The 20,265-nt window shown below is 36.5% G+C and overlaps 1 protein-coding gene across 1 annotated transcript; it reads left to right on the forward strand.

Annotated features, from left to right (window-relative positions):
• Positions 1-32: 32 nt before the first annotated feature.
• On the forward strand, positions 33-18,953 carry LOC103524284 (protein UBASH3A homolog). Its single transcript, XM_026833368.1, has 19 exons — positions 33-244; positions 771-1,011; positions 1,579-1,774; positions 1,992-2,099; positions 3,379-3,551; positions 3,929-4,067; positions 4,297-4,366; positions 4,725-4,887; positions 6,276-6,410; positions 6,813-7,008; positions 7,229-7,336; positions 8,095-8,267; positions 8,645-8,783; positions 9,015-9,084; positions 9,698-9,860; positions 11,375-11,483; positions 11,887-12,102; positions 15,460-15,705; positions 18,601-18,953. Exons 1-19 carry the CDS (start codon positions 132-134, stop codon positions 18,843-18,845), a joined length of 3,003 nt encoding a protein of 1,000 aa, XP_026689169.1. The 5' UTR covers positions 33-131; the 3' UTR covers positions 18,846-18,953.
• The last annotated feature ends 1,312 nt before the right edge of the window (positions 18,954-20,265 follow it).

The following is a 20,265-nucleotide window of genomic DNA, read 5'->3' on the forward strand; positions in this document are numbered from 1 at the left end:
ATATTTCTTATCAGGTTGATAACTTCAAATCAATAACATATGTGGCAAAATGTCAAGAAATGTAAATTTTGTATAAAAGTTCAGGAATTTTTTAAAAAGAACTTTATCCATTGAACCATTTGGGCCATAAAATGGCTACAGCGGCTCTACCACCTCGGAAAAACTCTACTCCAACTAAGATCACCAAACAACACCTCTCACCCTCTCAAATATTGCTTCAGATGGGCTTTCCCAAAGTTAGAGTGTAAGTACCTCTCTATGTCTCTACCCTCTTTGCCTAGAAAATTACAATCCTATGATGTATTTGACTCAAGAGTCCTTGGCATTTCCTTTTATTTCTGTTCATGTCCTGGTAATTATGCAGAAGTCACGTGGAAAAGAAAAGCTCCTTTTTGTATTTAATCTAACCCAATAATAACACTACTAATCATGTCTCTACCCTCTTTGCCTAGAAAATTACAATCCTATGATGTATTTGACTCAAGAGTCCTTGGCATTTTCTTTTATTTCTGCTCATGTCCTGGTAATTATGCAGAAGTCACGTGGAAAAGAAAAGCTCCTTTTTGTATTTAATCTAACCCAATAATAACACTACTAATCACTGCTCTAATTGTGAGAACTCCTTCTTGCATTTAACCTAGCCCTATAATAACCAGGGTCACTGCTTGTTTGTGCCAGTTCCTTTGGTAGCAATATTCCATGGACATGACTTCTGCACAAGTACCCCTTTACTTTCCTAATAATTTATGGATCTTTTTTTTTCTGTTTAGAGAAAAAGCACTAGCCGCCACAGGAAACAGAGGAGTTCAATTGGCAGCAGATTGGCTCTTAGCACATGTCAATGATCCCACCATAGATGAAGTCAGCCCTCGGGAATATATAGTGTATGCCTATCCTACAGGAGTCTTTCTTCAGCAACTTCAACAGTTCTGGGAAAAATCCAAAGTAGAATGTGGATGGAATGGTGCTCACAACTTCATACCTCATATTACCCTAGTATCATTTTTTAAAGTAAGTCGAAAATTCAAAATGTTGAAAGATCAACAGTGGACACTATCCATATGTGCCCTAACCCTAATTGACAGATTTTTGTTCGTAAAGAAGAAGAAGAAGAAGAAGAAGAAGAAGAAGAAGAAGAAGAAGAAAAAAAAACAAAACAAAACAATCAAACTAACAAACTTTTTTCCTCCATTAGTTTTCAAGAGTACTAAAAGTTCAAGTTTTGCCTCTTGTCCATTATTTTATTTTTTTTTTTTTTTTTATTTTTTTTTTTTATTATTTTTAGAGCTGGTAATTTTGGGTGCACTCAACCTCAAAGCCTCATAATGTTAACTGAGAAAGTAGTTAAAATTCTAGAGAATAAAGCAAGGAGACAGACATTAAGCTCAGTGAGAAGGTAGTTAAAATTCTAGAGAATAAAGCAGGGAGACATTAAGCCCAGTAAGACCTTGGTAGAATAATAACCTTTTGGTAATTGAAAGATCTAGCACAATTTTTATAGTCTTTGCCAGTAGGTACTTAGGACATTACCTTTCTTGTTCACTGTTATTATAATAATTTGAATTTCCTTGATTATAGGCACCTGATGAGTGTTCTCAAACCTTGGCCAAAACATTGAAACAAATTGTAGAGCTGGCACGGAATGATGTTTCCCAGAATATTAAATTAGAAACCTACATGAGTCAAAACTTTATGGGCTTCTTTGTATCTGATGAACATGCAGATGTACTCAAACGAATTGCTCTTCAATTTGTAAAGGATGTATCCAATGAAAGTGAGTATATTTTGCTTCCCCTAAGCCTGGCCCAGTGGAAAGAGGCTATTTTATTGAATAAGACATTTGTATTGCAGATACCTACATATGTGTGATTTAAAAATATTTCAATTAAGTACCTAGTTATTTTCATAGTCCCATTGTAACAATATTTCATCTCATATAAGATTGTGTGCATTTATTATCCAGGTTATAATTTCTTGGTATTTATTTCCAGTTGTCACAGATGATACTTACGAACAATTAGATGCACTGGCAACTTGCTTTCCCTGGTGTACAGGGGTTGCTAGCTCGGGTAGATTCTCACTACCTCGCAGTGTAACGCGTAAGATATTTATCTCTATATTGTGATATTTGACATGGTAACCTGTTTTTGTATGTTCTTTTTTATTTGATTGTCTCTTTTATATGTACCTATTATGTTTGAGCTGGCCTTTAATTATTCCCTTTTAGAATGCAATGTAGAAGGTAGATGGATTTAGATTATATTGTTTTATCAGTCTTATAATTTATGAATTTGTTTTGTCTTGTTTGCTGGTTATTTTCTCACTGTTATATGTTTTGTAGCCTCTTTAAATTATTATTCTTTGATGATGTAGATTTTCTTTTATAATACCCATTTTGATATTTTGTACATAGTGTAATTCCCTTTTGTCTTGTATAGTCTTATAATTTATGAATTTGTTTTGTCTTGTTTGCTGGTTATTTTCTCACTGTTATATGTTTTGTAGCCTCTTTAAGTAAATTATTATTCTTTGATGATGTAGATTTTCTTTTATAATACCCATTTTGATATTTTGTACATAGTGTAATTCCCTTTTGTCTTGTACTGTTGTTATTTTAAGAAAAATCAAATAATGATGCCCTGAAAAAAAAAAAAAACATACTCGATATTGTGAGCAGCACGTTTTTATGTTAAATTAAAATAAAAATTCTATTCTAGCACTCATTTGAAGTGAATGACAAAAAGAGAACAAGTTTTTTTTATGTTCGTTATTAATTTGACTGCATTTAATATCTGTCCTTTTGCATTTTATAGTTTCTGTGTATCTTTAGTTTATCATTTCATTAATCTTATATCTATTTGTACATACCTACTCTAAGTTGTAGGTCTGCTTTCTCTCCACCATCAACCAATTTCAATCTATTCTCTTTCTTCCTTTTGAGGCAGTATTGTTTTAATAGTTATTTTTTGCTCAAGCCTTGGTGTGAGCTATAGAGCATACTTAGGCCAGTTCATGAACAGCCTGTAGGTCTCTCCTATTTCTATGTTCACTTTGTCAGGTGCATATCAAAGATTAAGAAGTCAGCCCTTTTAGCTTGGAGGGTAGTCCATCTCGTAAGTTCTAGGTTGAAGATTTGATTCCCACTTGGGCGAATTTTTTTTTTTTCTTAACAGATAAGGTTCATTCTCAGAACATCCTCATCTCCTGTCTTCCTCTTCCCTCTTGAGACAAATAAGATCTTATCATTTACAGTTCCCTCTATCAAAACTATAAAAAATAGAGAGGTTGTGGTCAAGTAGGTACTGGGTTAGTCTGGGCTTTGACTGATTTTTTTTTTTTTTTTTTTAAAAGTCCTTATTCTCTTTCTTCCTTTTGCAGCAATTTCTCTAGAACCTCACGTCAAATCTCTTCACTTGACCTTAGCCTATCAGTTTCCCACTAATCAATACAACACTCTCAAGTCCATGGTGGAAACCACACTGAATCCATCGAGCTCTAATATGTGGCAGATCAGATTGTATTCTCGAGACTCTAGATTAGCTGGAAAACAGGTAATGAAACTTTAAAACATTTAGCCAGCATAGTGAGCTTGGGGTTAAGAGGAAGGGCCAAATATCAGCCCAAAGCAATAGGGCTGATTGAGAGGCAAACGAAAAACGCCGACCCCGTCTCAACACGGGAAAATGCGAAGAAGCAGAAGTGAGCTTGGAGGGTAGTGCGCCTGCTTTGTAAGATTGCTTTATCCTAAGTAATCCTAAACAGATAAGGTTCGTTCTCGGAACGGCTGGCTTTCTTCTATCCTGTCCTCCTCTCTTTGATTTCGGGACGATAAGACCTCCGTTGTTACAGTCCCCTCTATCAAAACTAAAAAAAGAAGAAGAAAAAAATATATATATAATTACATATGTGTCTATTATCTTTTGTACAGGTTCACAAGGTGCTTTATTCTCACGTACCCAGGGAGCATGACGAGTTAGAATTGAGACCTGGAGATTTCATTTATATTTCCCCTGAGGCTTTGGCTAGCTCTTTAGATGGCTGGGTCGAGGGAACATCTTGGCTAACAGGTAAGTAAGCAGAGAAAATCATACAAACTGTTTGAAAGTTTGGTAAAAAAAAAGCTTCACAATAAAACATAAAATTCACTTTGTTCAATTACTTTGTCGTGGTTCTAGTCTTGGTGACCAAAAATGTCAAATCAACATTTTGTCTGCAGAGCTGTTTAGGATTTAGGCAATGAGGAATAATCCTTAGAACTTACAATGCCTAAAAAATATTGTTTCTTTTCTTTTCCAGGATGCTCTGGATACTTGCCATTAAATTATACGGAGAGAACTGCTGAGTCCGATGCTTGGACCTTACACAGGTAACATTTTTATCCAAAATAACATATTGGCAGATAGAAAAATTCCATAATAGTCTATTAGCTATCTCGAGTATTAATTAGATAACAACAACATATTGATAGAGTGGTACTAAAAGGTTCTCAGCCTCAAAATTGTCAATATACAAAACCAACCTCAGTGGTCTAGTGCGCTGAACTTCGAATCTGGAGGTTAATGGTTTGAACCCAAGCCTACTTTTATTTTTATTTATTTAAAATCCCAGATAGTTTACATTTTTTAGTCAAGTCATAAAATTTATCTAGATGTAATAAGTGTGGAACGATATTCATGACAATCAGAGAGAGCAGACAATTTTATTATATTTGGCATGTATTTCAGGACGGTGGCCCTGTTCAGTCATCACATTACCTCGTCCAACATGGACTCTGAAGAATCTTCCGTCTGTCCTGTGACATTCTCTCGACAACTTTCGTCATCTGAACTTTCCCCCCTGCCTCATGTGGTCTATGAGAATGTGTCCAGCCCTGATAATAACAACCAGGTAATATGTTTTGCTGACTTTCTGTGTCCGTTAGAAAGTTGAATGCATAAATCTTGAGAGTACCTGCTTTGCAAGTTACTGTTGCTGAAAATTTTCAGCGTATTTTTGGCGTACGGCACCTGTTGTTGACTAATCTTGATGAGTACCTAATGATTTATAATAATCTGTGTCTGACTACGTATGTCTGTAGGGATCATTGACTCTACGTACATATGTATGTCTGAAAGGGTCATTGACTCCAATTGTTCCTGTTATCTTCTCATTTATAAAGACTGATAAGGTATGGGTGGTACTTATAAAGAAGATGGTCAGACAGAGATTAAACTACAGAGACTGTGCCTCTTCTTTAATTTTCGCGTTAAAAATTAAAAAAATAAAAAAAACCTTAGGTATACAGTGTGAGTATGAATAAAATAAAAAGATCGATAGTATTCGAGCCAGTTTGTACTATTATTTATCGCCGTTATAATCCTATCTAATATGCCACTGAAGGTGGAACCTATATTTCCACAGTCTATAAATAACTTATAACGCAACTCTGTCAACACTAATAAAATTGGATTATTACGTCAGGGTCAGATTAGTCACTCTTCACACAGACAGTACGGACACATTTCCATTCACATTACCTCAGTACATTTTCACTTTTCACTTCGAACATTTTCACTTAAAATTTCGAGTTGACATAAGGGTGCTCTGAATAAACATTTTCCAAGTGACTTCATTATTTAATATTTTATTGGTAGGTATTTTCACATTACCTAAACACTCCCGACAGTAGGACATTTTCACTCAAAATTTCAAGTTATAAGGTTGTCTACGTGCTTTGAATCGCCATTTTCCCAAGTGACTTCATTCTTTAGTATTTTATTCAAAGTGGTAGGTATTCTTTTGAAAATTTCAAAGTAATATTTGATTTAATAGACCTTGTAAGTGTAACGATATAAATGACCTAATGGTCAATGACATTTGTGATGGCATTTTGGACAAGAACAATACAAACATTGTCTTGAAGAAATTGAAAGAAAGAAAGAAAGAGTATAACCCAATTAATCGTTGAAATTAATTAACGTTAATTTTTCCCCAAATTAGGTGCTTCAACAATGTTAAGAGTATAACCCAATTAATCGTTGAAATTAATTAACGTTAATTTTTCCCCAAATTAGGTGCTTCAACAATGTTTCATTCATGTCGTTCGCGCCGTTTTATCAATTAATTTAATTAGCCAATTGAGCAATATTTGTGTTCAAATTGAGGTCATTTAAGCAGACATTTCGAGTTCGACTGTTTTGCACGATCTTCAATTTGGATTTCTTTTCAAATTTCAGTTGAGAGTGGTCCATTTCGACTGGTTTGCTCAACCTTTTATATATTGGATTTATTTTCAGCTGAGTGTGGGAGACATGGAAAATCCTCGTCAACTATACATCATTCGACATGGGGAGAGAGTGGACTTTACGTTCGGAAAATGGATTCCGTATTGTTTTGACGAGAATGGTAAGATATTTGACTTGACTCTGGAATAGATGATTTACGTTTGAGTTGGTAATTGTGATGTTTTTTTTCTATTTACTTCCTATTATTTTTAGTGCTTCCCATATGCCAGCTTTATTGGATTTTACTTTTTTTCGCATTTGATATGAAATTTTCAGTTCCTTTTAATTTATAAGTTACAGTATGCTTTCGATTACGGAAAAGAATAACTTTATCAATCAAAACGGTAAATGGTCTTTATGCGAACAGGTAGTTAAAATTCTAGAGAATAAAGCAGGGAGACATTAAGCCCAGTAAGACCTTGGTAGAATAAAAACCTTTTGGTAATTGAAAGATCTAGCACAATTTTTATAGTCTTTGCCAGTAGGTACTTAGGACATTACCTTTCTTGTTCACTGTTATTATAATAATTTGAATTTCCTTGATTATAGGCACCTGATGAGTGTTCTCAAACCTTGGCCAAAACATTGAAACAAATTGTAGAGCTGGCACGGAATGATGTTTCCCAGAATATTAAATTAGAAACCTACATGAGTCAAAACTTTATGGGCTTCTTTGTATCTGATGAACATGCAGATGTACTCAAACGAATTGCTCTTCAATTTGTAAAGGATGTATCCAATGAAAGTGAGTATATTTTGCTTCCCCTAAGCCTAGCCCAGTGGAAAGAGGCTATTTTATTGAATAAGACATTTGTGTTGCAGATACCTACATAATATGTGTGATTTAAAAATATTTCAATTAAGTACCTAGTTATTTTCATAGTCCCATTGTAACAATGTTTCATCTCATATAAGATTGTGTGCATTTATTATCCAGGTTATAATTTCTTGGTATTTATTTCCAGTTGTCACAGATGATACTTACGAACAATTAGATGCACTGGCAACTTGCTTTCCCTGGTGTACAGGGGTTGCTAGCTCGGGTAGATTCTCACTACCTCGCAGTGTAACGCGTAAGATATTTTCCTCAACTTGGTAGAAAATCAGAAATGTATTACCTACTGTATTTTGGACTTTTTTATTTGATTTGCATAGAGAGAAGAGAGAAAGCAAATGCTATCACTTGACTAGGTATTAAAAAATCTAATTCCTTTCGTTTCTCAAGTGAATATGTTTTTCTTTCTCTTATCCTGTGAGTTTTTCTTTCTCTTATCCTGAAATATTGTGATATTTGACATGGTAACCTGTTTTTGTATGTTCTTTTTTATTTGATTGTCTCTTTTATATGTACCTATTATGTTTGAGCTGGCCTTTAATTATTCCCTTTTAGAATGCAATGTAGAAGGTAGATGGATTTAGATCATATTGTTTTATTAGTCTTATAATTTATGAATTTGTTTTGTCTTGTTTGCTGGTTATTTTCTCACTGTTATATGTTTTGTAGCCTCTTTAAGTAAATTATTATTCTTTGATGATGTAGATTTTCTTTTATAATACCCATTTTGATATTTTGTACATAGTGTAATTCCCTTTTGTCTTGTTCTTATAGCACTTATTTGGTGAATGACAAAAAAAGAGCAAGTTTTTTTATGTTCGTTATTAATTTGACTGCATTTAATATCTGTCCTTTTGCATTTTATAGTTTCTGTGTATCTTTAGTTTATCATTTCATTAATCTTATATCTATTTGTACATACCTACTCTAAGTTGTAGGTCTGCTTTCTCTCCACCATCAACCAATTTCAATCTATTCTCTTTCTTCCTTTTGCAGCAATTTCTCTAGAACCTCACGTCAAATCTCTTCACTTGACCTTAGCCTATCAGTTTCCCACTAATCAATACAACACTCTCAAGTCCATGGTGGAAACCACACTGAATCCATCGAGCTCTAATATGTGGCAGATCAGATTGTATTCTCGAGACTCTAGATTAGCTGGAAAACAGGTAATGAAACTTTAAAACATTTAGCCAGCATAGTGAGCTTGGGGTTAAGAGGAAGGGCCAAATATCAGCCCAAAGCAATAGGGCTGATTGAGAGGCAAACGAAAAACGCCGACCCCGTCTCAACACGGGAAAATGCGAAGAAGCAGAAGTGAGCTTGGAGGGTAGTGCGCCTGCTTTGTAAGATTGCTTTATCCTAAGTAATCCTAAACAGATAAGGTTCGTTCTCGGAACGGCTGGCTTTCTTCTATCCTGTCCTCCTCTCTTTGATTTCGGGACGATAAGACCTCCGTTGTTACAGTCCCCTCTATCAAAACTAAAAAAAGAAGAAGAAAAAAATATATATATAATTACATATGTGTCTATTATCTTTTGTACAGGTTCACAAGGTGCTTTATTCTCACGTACCCAGGGAGCATGACGAGTTAGAATTGAGACCTGGAGATTTCATTTATATTTCCCCTGAGGCTTTGGCTAGCTCTTTAGATGGCTGGGTCGAGGGAACATCTTGGCTAACAGGTAAGTAAGCAGAGAAAATAATACAAACTGTTTGAAAGTTTTGGTAAAAAAAAAAGCTTCACAATAAAACATGAAATTCACTTTGTTCAATTACTTTGTCGTGGTTCTAGTCTTGGTGACCAAAAATGTCAAATCAACATTTTGTCTGCAGATCTGTTTAGGATTTAGGCAATGAGGAATAATTCTTAGAACTTACAATGCCTAAAAAATATTGATTCTTTTCTTTTCCAGGATGCTCTGGATACTTGCCATTAAATTATACGGAGAGAACTGCTGAGTCCGATGCTTGGACCTTACACAGGTGCTGTTTAGGATTTAGGCAATGAGGAATAATCCTTAGAACTTACAATGCCTAAAAAATATTGTTTCTTTTCTTTTCCAGGATGCTCTGGATACTTGCCATTAAATTATACGGAGAGAACTGCTGAGTCCGATGCTTGGACCTTACACAGGTAACATTTTTATCCAAAATAACATATTGGCAGATAGAAAAATTCCATAATAGTCTATTAGCTATCTCGAGTATTAATTAGATAACAACAACATATTGATAGAGTGGTACTAAAAGGTTCTCAGCCTCAAAATTGTCAATATACAAAACCAACCTCAGTGGTGTAGTGCGCTGAACTTCGAATCTGGAGGTTAATGGTTTGAACCCAAGCCTACTTTTATTTTTATTTATTTAAAATCCCAGATAGTTTACATTTTTTAGTCAAGTCATAAAATTTATCTAGATGTAATAAGTGTGGAACGATATTCATGACAATCAGAGAGAGCAGACAATTTTATTATATTTGGCATGTATTTCAGGACGGTGGCCCTGTTCAGTCATCACATTACCTCGTCCAACTACAACGATTTTCATAACAATCAGAGAGAGCAGACAATTTTATTATATTTGGCATGTATTTCAGGACGGTGGCCCTGTTCAGTCATCACATTACCTCGTCCAACATGGACTCTGAAGAATCTTCCGTCTGTCCTGTGACATTCTCTCGACAACTTTCGTCATCTGAACTTTCCCCCCTGCCTCATGTGGTCTATGAGAATGTGTCCAGCCCTGATAATAACAACCAGGTAATATGTTTTGCTGACTTTCTGTGTCCGTTAGAAAGTTGAATGCATAAATCTTGAGAGTACCTGCTTTGCAAGTTACTGTTGCTGAAAATTTTCAGCGTATTTTTGGCGTACGGCACCTGTTGTTGACTAATCTTGATGAGTACCTAATGATTTATAATAATCTGTGTCTGACTACGTATGTCTGTAGGGATCATTGACTCTACGTACATATGTATGTCTGAAAGGGTCATTGACTCCAATTGTTCCTGTTATCTTCTCATTTATAAAGACTGATAAGGTATGGGTGGTACTTATAAAGAAGATGGTCAGACAGAGATTAAACTACAGAGACTGTGCCTCTTCTTTAATTTTCGCGTTAAAAATTAAAAAAATAAAAAAAACCTTAGGTATACAGTGTGAGTATGAATAAAATAAAAAGATCGATAGTATTCGAGCCAGTTTGTACTATTATTTATCGCCGTTATAATCCTATCTAATATGCCACTGAAGGTGGAACCTATATTTCCACAGTCTATAAATAACTTATAACGCAACTCTGTCAACACTAATAAAATTGGATTATTACGTCAGGGTCAGATTAGTCACTCTTCACACAGACAGTACGGACACATTTCCATTCACATTACCTCAGTACATTTTCCAGTTTGTACTATTATTTATCGCCGTTATAATCCTATCTAATATGCCACTGAAGGTGAAACCTATATTTCCACAGTCTATAAATAACTTATAACGCAACTCTGTCAACACTAATTGGATTATTACGTCAGGGTCAGATTAGTCACTCTTCACACAGACAGTACGGACACATTTCCATTCACATTACCTCAGTACATTTTCACTTTTCACTTCGAACATTTTCACTTAAAATTTCGAGTTGACATAAGGGTGCTCTGAATAAACATTTTCCAAGTGACTTCATTATTTAATATTTTATTGGTAGGTATTTTCACATTACCTAAACACTCCCAACAGTAGGACATTTTCACTCAAAATTTCAAGTTATAAGGTTGTCTACGTGCTTTGAATCGCCATTTTCCCAAGTAACTTCATTCTTTAGTATTTTATTCAAAGTGGTAGGTATTCTTTTGAAAATTTCAAAGTAATATTTGATTTAATAGACCTTGTAAGTGTAACGATATAAATGACCTAATGGTCAATGACATTTGTGATGGCATTTTGGACAAGAACAATACAAACATTGTCTTGAAGAAATTGAAAGAAAGAAAGAAAGAGTATAACCCAATTAATCGTTGAAATTAATTAACGTTAATTTTTCCCCAAATTAGGTGCTTCAACAATGTTTCATTCATGTCGTTCGCGCCGTTTTATCAATTAATTTAATTAGCCAATTGAGCAATATTTGTGTTCAAATTGAGGTCATTTAAGCAGACATTTCGAGTTCGACTGTTTTGCACGATCTTCAATTTGGATTTCTTTTCAAATTTCAGTTGAGAGTGGTCCATTTCGACTGGTTTGCTCAACCTTTTATATATTGGATTTATTTTCAGCTGAGTGTGGGAGACATGGAAAATCCTCGTCAACTATACATCATTCGACATGGGGAGAGAGTGGACTTTACGTTCGGAAAATGGATTCCGTATTGTTTTGACGAGAATGGTAAGATATTTGACTTGACTCTGGAATAGATGATTTACGTTTGAGATGGTAATTGTGATGTTTTTTTTTCTATTTACCTACTTCCTATTATTTTTAGTGCTTCCCATATGCCAGCTTTATTGGATTTTACTTTTTTTCTCATTTGACATGAAATTTTCAGTCCCTTTTAATTTATAAGTTACAGTATGCTTTCGATTACGGAAAAGAATAACTTTATCAATCAAAACGGTAAATGGTCTTTATGCGAACACCATCAAGAGCAAAGAGTTCGAAGCGACGCCCGACGTATTTTAAGTTATTAACACGAAACAGAGTTTTGAGGGTTTTCCTCATTTTTATCTGAATTTTTCTCCCAATTCTCTTCAATTTCAAGCAAATTGTATGTATTTATCTTCATTTACAGGTCAATACATTCGGAAGGACCTCAACTTGCCCAAATGTCTGCCCACAAGATCCGGAGGCCCTCAGGGTTTCGCCAAAGATTGTCCGCTCACCAATGTGGGAGAGTTGCAGGCTAGATTGACAGGGGAGTGTTTGTCGGTGGCCAACGTGCTAATACATAACGTGTTCTGTTCTCCCAGTCTGCGCTGTGTGCAAACCTGTCACAACCTACTCGTAGGTGAGTACCCTTAAGTCCTAAACTGCTCCTTTTTTATTCTTTTTCCCCCCTCTGAGGCGCTTGAACTTGAACTCTGGAATGCCAGTTCTTATCCCATAGGAAGGAGAGTAATGTAATCGGCTGAAATGTTTTGTCACCAAGCCTCAGGAGAGGAATGGTCAGCTGACGTAAGCACACAGTCACCCATTCTAATACTCACTTAAGCATGTTTTATAACTGCGGTGGTGCCTAGGATTTGAGAGCAAAATCACATTTCTTTTGATCCCGTTGGAATTCAAGGCTGTATTTGATTAGCTTCTTTATTACATTCTATTTTTTGATTCGGGTTCAATTTTTTGGACCTTTTAAAATATTAGACAATTTTTTAGACCTTGAAAAAAAAAGCTTTACGAAAACATGAAAACATTAGGTATTTTGAAATTATGTACCTACACTACCTACCATATTAATCAAAGAGTCGTATAGAAATTAAAATATTGCAGTTGTTTTATTGTGCTTACACATAGATAGTAGGTAATTTTTCCCCCCTTAGACATATTATGAGGTGAATATATTATATTACCTCCGTCTTCCTCATTCGAACAAAGCTTTAACTTAATTTGCTTGCTTGACAACGACTTTAGCATTTACTTTACGTGTTCGTGAGATGGTCTCGCTCTGGTGAAGAATTGTTAATGACCCCCCTTAGACATATTATGAGGTGAATATATTATATTACCTCCGTCTTCCTCATTCGAACAAAGCTCTAACTTAATTTGCTTGCTTGACAACGACTTTAGCATTTACTTTACGTGTTCGTGAGATGGTCTCGCTCTGGTGAAGAATTGTTAATGAGAAAGATTTATTAGGACCAAATCACATGTACAAATTCAACTAGCTACAGCTGTATCATATTCGATTAAGTGACTTTTTTTGGCTGAACCAATGAAATTCAGCCTGAACCAGTGAGATTTTTTTTTCTGAACCATATTCCGCTTTGGACGTAAATACTTGCTCCACTCACAATCTCATTGGTTCAGCCATGTTTGACTATAAAAATAAGTCACATAATCGAATACAATACTGCTTGAACCTAGAACGTTGGTACCTACCAGTAGGTCATTTAAAATAGGTAGACTATTTTCACTCCAATAGTTATTTAGCTAGTTATTATTTATTTTTTTAATTTAGTTAATTATTTCCGTTTTAAGTTAGTTATTTATTTCGTACTTACCTCCTTTTTTACTCCCCCCACCTTTGTTATATTTTTGTTTTCGTACCTGATATTTTATTTCTTGTTATAGATTTTTATTTCTTTAGTTTTAACACTGTTTTTGACAGTAGGACATTTTCACTCAAAATTTCAAGTTATAAGGTTGTCTACGTGCTTTGAATCGCCATTTTCCCAAGTGACTTCATTCTTTAGTATTTTATTCAAAGTGGTAGGTATTCTTTTGAAAATTTCAAAGTAATATTTGATTTAATAGACCTTGTAAGTGTATTATTATTAATTCAGTTTTCAAGTCATTATTTGACGTGGAATTTCATAACTTCAAGAGTTTTCGAGAATTAATTGATTTATAATTGCTTCGGTATGCAAGTCAGTTACTATGTAACAGCTGGCTCTTTATTATTGCTAAGCACGTACTTACAAATTGTAGAAAAGCTTGAAAAAAATTAATGAGATCAAATCCATTATTATAACCTACCCTTTTTTTATGTATCTTTGGATTGTTCTTAACCAACTTATACTATGTTTTTTTCCATCGGACTATCACATAGTCAATCTCGTTGAATTTTTCACGTCTATTTGACTGACAGTTGATAGGCGGCTACCTAAGTGTTTACTAGGTACATATACAATATTATACATACCTAATTTGCCTACTAGATACACAGCTTTGTGAGTGGAAAATAGTAAGGTATAAATTGAAGAAAAAAAAAAGGCCAAAATAATATCAAAGAATACCCAATTTTAACAATCAAGGTGCCAATTGAACTTTTTGTGAGTGGTGAAGACAACATATTCTGGTTTCAAATGGATGGATGTCCTGCTCATAATGAACATAATGCAAGGTTAATCATAGTAAAGATTCTTACAAGGCATATTTTCCAACAGTAGTTTAAGGTTGATTTTACCCCTGTGATTTTTTTTTCTTTGGGGTTACATCAAAATTGTCTTGTCTAATTATGATTAGAAATAATGTTTTTAGGCAACAAGAAGTGGCCTGATTTGGGCCCCCAATGGGTTTTTTCTTTGGGGTTACCTCAAAATTGTCTTGCATGAGGAAGAAAAAACCCCGTTAAACTCAATGTGCTCAAAGAATTTTACAAATTCTAAAACAAATGGTTTATGATTAGAAATAATGGGTAATTTTTTGACCATCACTATCATGGTAGCCTGGTTTTGGAGTCAATGGCTTTTTACTTTGGGGTTACCTAAAGATAGTCTTGAATGATTTTTTTTTTTTTTTTTTTTAATAGGCCAACGTGCTAATACATAACGTGTTCTGTTCTCCCAGTCTGCGCTGTGTGCAAACCTGTCACAACCTACTCGTAGGTGAGTACCCTTAAGTCCTAAACTGCTCCTTTTTTATTCTTTTCCCCCCTCTGAGGCGCTTGAACTCTGGAATGCCAGTCCTTATCCCATAGGAAGGAGAGTAATGTAATCGGCTGAAATGTTTTGTCACCAAGTCTCAGGAGAGGAATGGTCAGGGTGGTGCACTTCGGATCTGGAGGTTTGTGGTTCGAGCCCAAGTTAAAAAAAAAAAAATATCGAGGTGATTTAGGTGGGGAACGACATTTGTGACAAACGAGCATGCTGATTCTCCCCCTTACGGAATTAACCTTAAAATATTACATTACTTCAGGTTATTTTTGCATTATCTCATTTCTCATTACATTTTGATAATTTTATATTTTTTTTTTTCTTCTTCTTCTTTTATTTTCTATTACTTACAGTATAGCAAGCTATACAATTTTTTTCTCCTTTTTTATACATTATTTTGTAAGCCCTTTATTTCAAGTGGGAGCTCTTCCACCCTTAGTTTGTACTGGAATGGTCAGGGTGGTGCACTTCGGATCTGGAGGCTTGTGGCTCGAGCACAAGTTAAAAAGAAATAAAATATCGAGGTGATTTAGGTGGGGAACGACATTTGTGACAAGCGAGTATGCTGATTCTCCCCCTTAAAAAAATAACCTTAAAATATTACATTACTTCAGGTCATTTTTGCATGATCTCATTTCTCATTACATTTTGATAATTTTATATATATATATTTTTTTTTTTTTACTTTCTATTACTACAGTATAGCAAGCTATACTGTAGTAATAGAAACTTTCCACCCTTAGTTTGTACTAAATTAATGTCCTTTTCAGGTTTGAATCTAGCGTCTCAGATCCGGATAAACATCGAGCCCGGCCTATTCGAATGGTTAGCCTGGTATCCGGATGCTCTGCCCGACTGGATGTCCCTGGAAGAGTTAACCAGTGCCGGATTTAACGTGAACATGAACTACAAGCCACTGATGTCCCTAGAGGAACTTGCTGAGCTGAGGTCGGAAACGTGCGAACAGTTCTACATCCGAAATCATCAGCTCACGGAGACCATTATTAGCAATACGGGTAAGATCTCCTTTTCATCTTTTTTTTTTTACCTCGGTACCGCTGTCGCATTACATCAAGGCACATTCTTTTACTTCCATGCTTATCCAATAATGGAAAAGTCGGGTTAGACAATTTCCGCCCAGGCCGGGATTCGAACCCAGCGCCTCCGGGTTGAGAGTCAGTGCTCTTGACCACTCGCCCACAGAGGTGGTTTTACGTCCCTCCTAATCTTTTCTCTGTGGTCCGGATTTGGTCCTATCCCAGAGACCTTAAATGTGCACCAATAAATTTCTCGTGAAAAGTTACATAGGAAAGACTCCTTAGTAATCTTGAATACTTTAATGGGAACTCTTGTTATATAAAAAAAAACCCCATGTTGAAATATTTGGAGATATCAGAGAGAGAGGGATCAGGAACAGAGAACCTTCCAACCTGAAAGCAGAAGAGAGAATGAGCTCTGACAAAAATCTAGATCTAAAGAAACCTCCCCTTGACCCCCTACTACCAAAATAAAAGTAGGAGGTCAGGGGCAATGTAGGGAAACAATCTAGGCTGGCAAATATCTAAAAGCTTCGTGTATGTTTCTTATCCGGTTTCTTAGCCTGCGGCTTATCCCCAGCTTCATCATTACCTTTGATGGTAAACGTGACGAAGTACTTCTTATTCTTATTCAGATTCTGTGTTGGCAGAGATATGATTTGCTTCTCTCCTCCATGGCTTAGTTCCAGAGTGACAGGTCTGTTCGGATCTACATGGCGTAGACATTTGGTCACCTCCTGATCCGAGGGTGGGTTCACTGAGGAATCGATGCGAGGAAGAAAAGTGCCTGGAATGATGTCCATTCCCGGTTTGGGCAGCGTGTGATGATCGATTTTAGCAACTGAAATAAAAGAAACTGGGTTTGTTTTCTTTTCATTATTGTTTGATGTTTCAAATGAGTTGTATTTTCCTTTCGGAATCTGAGACGATTTTCCCTTTTTAGGCGTGGCTGCGCCTGTATAACAACAGAAATTCCGTATCCACACATAGTCAGCGGCCGTCGATCTATATCGATCAAGTACCGTCGACTATGTGTAGACACAGCTTATCAAGCATGCATAGGGGACGGACGAGGGGAAGGACCCTGTGATTTTGTCCCCCTAGGCCGGGATTTTCTCTCTAAGGTTATCGTCCCGAAATCGAAGAGAGAAGAAGACAGAATAGGAGAAAGCCAGTCGTTCCGAGAACGAATTTTATCCGTTCAGGATAACATCCGCCCCGGGCGGAAATTGAACCCGCGGCCTAGCGCTTACCAGGCAGACGCGCTACCAAACAAGCCAACTAGGCTGGCAAATATCTAAAAGCTCCGTGTATGTTTCTTATCCGGTTTCTTAGCCTGCGGCTTATCTCCAGCTTCATCATTACCTTTGATGGTAAACGAGACAAAGTACTTCTTATTCTTATTCAGATTTTGTGTTGGCAGAGATATGATTTGCTTCTCTCCGCCATGGCTTAGTTCCAGAGTGACAGGTCTGTTCGGATCTACATGGCGTAGACATTTGGTCACCTCCTGATCCGAGGGTGGGTTCACTGCAATGTAGGGGTTTGAGGGGAGGTTTCTGCTATATTTGACCATGGGTTTGGAGCTTCCTCCTTGGTAATTTAGGTAGAAGTTATATTGGCTTCTTATTCAGAGTTGGTTCTAGGTATCCGCGATTTGTTCGCGGTATCCGCGCTTTGATCGCGGTATCCGCGCTTTGATCGCGGTATCCGCGCTTTGATCGCGGTATCCGCGCTTTGATCGCGGTATCCGCGGTTTGTTCGCGGTATCCGCGGTTTGTTCGCGATATCCGCGGTTTGTCCGCAATTTGTTCGCGGTATCCGCGCTTTGATCGCGTTATCCGCCGTTGGTTCGCGATATCCGCGGTTCGTTCACGGTATCCGCGGTTTGTTCGCGATATCCGCGGTTTGTTCGCGATATCCGCGGTTTGTTCGCGATGTTCGCGGTATCCGCAATTTGTTCGCGGTATCTGCGGTTTGTTCGCGGTATTCGCGGTTTGTTCGCGGTATTCGCGGTTTGTTCGCGGTATTCGCGGTTTGTTCGCGATATCCGCTATTTGCTCGCGGTATCCGCGGTTTGTTCAAGGTATCCGCGATTTTCTTCGCGATATCCGCGATTTTTTTTTTTTTTTAAATGTAGGGGTTTGAGGGGAGGTTTCTCCTATATTTGACCATGGGTTTGGAGCTTCCTCCTTGGTAATTTAGGTAGAAGTTATATTGGCTTCTTATTCAGAGTTGGTTCTAGGTATCAAAAGAAACTGGGTTTGTTTTCTTTTCATTATTGTTTGATGTTTCAAATGAGTTGTATTTTCCTTTCGGAATCTGAGATGATTTTCCCTCTTTAGGCGTGGCTGCGCCTGTATAACAACAGAAATTCCGTGTCCACACATAGTTAGCGGCCGTCGATCTATATCGATCAAGGACCGTCGACTATGTATTGTGTGGACACAGCTTATCAAGCATGCATAGGGGACGGACGAGGGGAAGGACCCTGTGATTTTGTCCCCCTAGGCCGGGATTTTCTCTCTAAGGTCCCGACAGGGTCCTTGAAGCTTGAGAATAAAGACCCCTTTCCATTAATTTGTCGTGTTTCTTCTTGACATACTTAAGCATTTACAAGTGATTGCAGCAAAAGATTTTACTTTCCACTCTTAAAATAATGGGTATTTGATGAGAGATATATTTCTCTCTCTGGGCAATCTGTGATTTTTCCCCAGCTAATAACTGTTATTCCGCGAGTTTTATTTTAAAACTCTGAAAATAATATTTTACTAATTTAATACACCTTTTTTATCTATTCGACTAAGGCTAGACATAGACAGTCTTATTATTCCAACAGTTTCTCAAACTCTTTACTTCCCCTTTTGATCGCAGGTCTAGGCAACATTCTGCTGGTCGGTCACGCAGCAACACTGGACACCTGTTCCCGACAGCTCCTGGGTGCACCTCCCCGCACCAGTCAGGAAATGACCAAACTCCTCAAGAACATCCCCTACTGTAGTCTGGCAACGTTGGAACAGGATCCAAGCGATGAGAGGTGGACACTGATTGACTCCCCCGCACCACCAGTCACCCATTCGAATAACCACCGGTTTGACTGGAAAGTGCTGCTTACGTAAGCGTACAGTCACCCATTCTAATAACCACCGCTTTGACTGGAAAGTGCTTCTGACGTAAGCACACAGTCACCCATTCTAATACTCACTTAACCATATTTTATAACTGCGATGGTGCCTAGGATTTGAGAGCAAAATCACATTTCTTTTGATCCCGTTGGAATTCAAGGCTGTATTTGATTAGCTTCTTTATTACGTTCGTCGCAGGTCTAGGCAACATTCTGCTGGTCGGTCACGCGGCAACACTGGACACCTGTTCCCGACAGCTCCTGGGTGCACCTCCCCGCACCAGTCAGGAAATGACGAAACTCCTCAAGAACATCCCCTACTGTAGTCTGGCAACTTTGGAACAGGATCCAAGCGATGAGAGGTGGACACTGATTGACTCCCCCGCACCACCAGTCACCCATTCGAATAACCACCGGTTTGACTTCCTTAGTGACTGTTTAATAATAAATTAAATAAATTGTTTTATCTTAAAATTGTCAACGTTCTACTCTTCAAATTATTTAGGCCTAGTAGATTTTATTTTGCTCAGTCCGATCTTTGTTTAGATTTTGCTTTGCTTACTTCGTGGTTCAATGTTATGTATCTTCTGAAAGTTGTGTAGTAAATAATTTACTCAAAAGGATGTGTATGTCTTACAAAATGTTTCTTAAATAAGTGATTCGTGATAAGAAATAATGTTTTTTGGGCAACAAAAGGTAACCTCCTTTGGGGCCCCAATGGGTTTTTTCTTTGGGGTTACCTCAAAATTGTCTTGCATGAGGAAGAAAAAACCCCGTTAAACTCAAGGTGCTCAAAGAATTTTACAAATTCTAAAACAAATGGTTTAAGATATTGAGAAAAGTTCCATTTTAGACTTAACAATCTATTACTCTATCTACAACTATGTAGTATGCATTTCATAGGAAATTGTTGTTATCTGTAATTGTTGTCTGGAGATTACGAGTATGGTTTTTTACGAGAGAAATTAAAGTATGGTTCTTTTCTTTTCGTTTGCTTCTTTCAATGAAAAACTAAAAAATTAAAAACACCACAGGTTTGTTGATATGTATGATTATGCATACGTAATTTTCACCCATAATTTTATTATTATTAACGAGAAATTAATATAATCTATTAAAACATAACGAACATAATTCCTATGAACAATTGAATCCATTATTCTCTGATAGGATTTTACTTTTCTAGTACAATTTATTATTTGTAATATTTTTCTTGTTACTATGTTAGTTAAATTATGGAACAAATCATGTAACTGTGCTTTTTTATGACAATTAAATGTTGCGCTCCATATGTTTATTTCAAACACGCAAAAAAAGCCTTGAAATATTTTCTTTATTTTCGACCTTTTTGTTAGAATAGTTTTTGACCTTTCGTTAGAAAAACATATACCTACCCTTTTCGACCAAGTTGTAAG

This window comes from Diaphorina citri, unplaced genomic scaffold (assembly GCF_000475195.1).
Source record: "Diaphorina citri unplaced genomic scaffold, Diaci psyllid genome assembly version 1.1 scaffold90, whole genome shotgun sequence".
Classification (NCBI taxonomy): domain Eukaryota; kingdom Metazoa; phylum Arthropoda; class Insecta; order Hemiptera; family Psyllidae; genus Diaphorina; species Diaphorina citri.

Excerpts from the sequence above, each read along its gene's own strand:
- LOC103524284 (XM_026833368.1), top strand. The coding sequence starts at position 132 with ATGGCTACAGCGGCTCTACCACCTCGGAAAAACTCTACTCCAACTAAG. Across the intron at positions 6,411-6,812 it reads TATTTGACTTGACTCTGGAA|GCACCTGATGAGTGTTCTCA; the intron begins TAGATGATTTAC and ends CCTTGATTATAG. Across the intron at positions 8,784-9,014 it reads GGGAACATCTTGGCTAACAG|GATGCTCTGGATACTTGCCA; the intron begins GTAAGTAAGCAG and ends TTTCTTTTCCAG.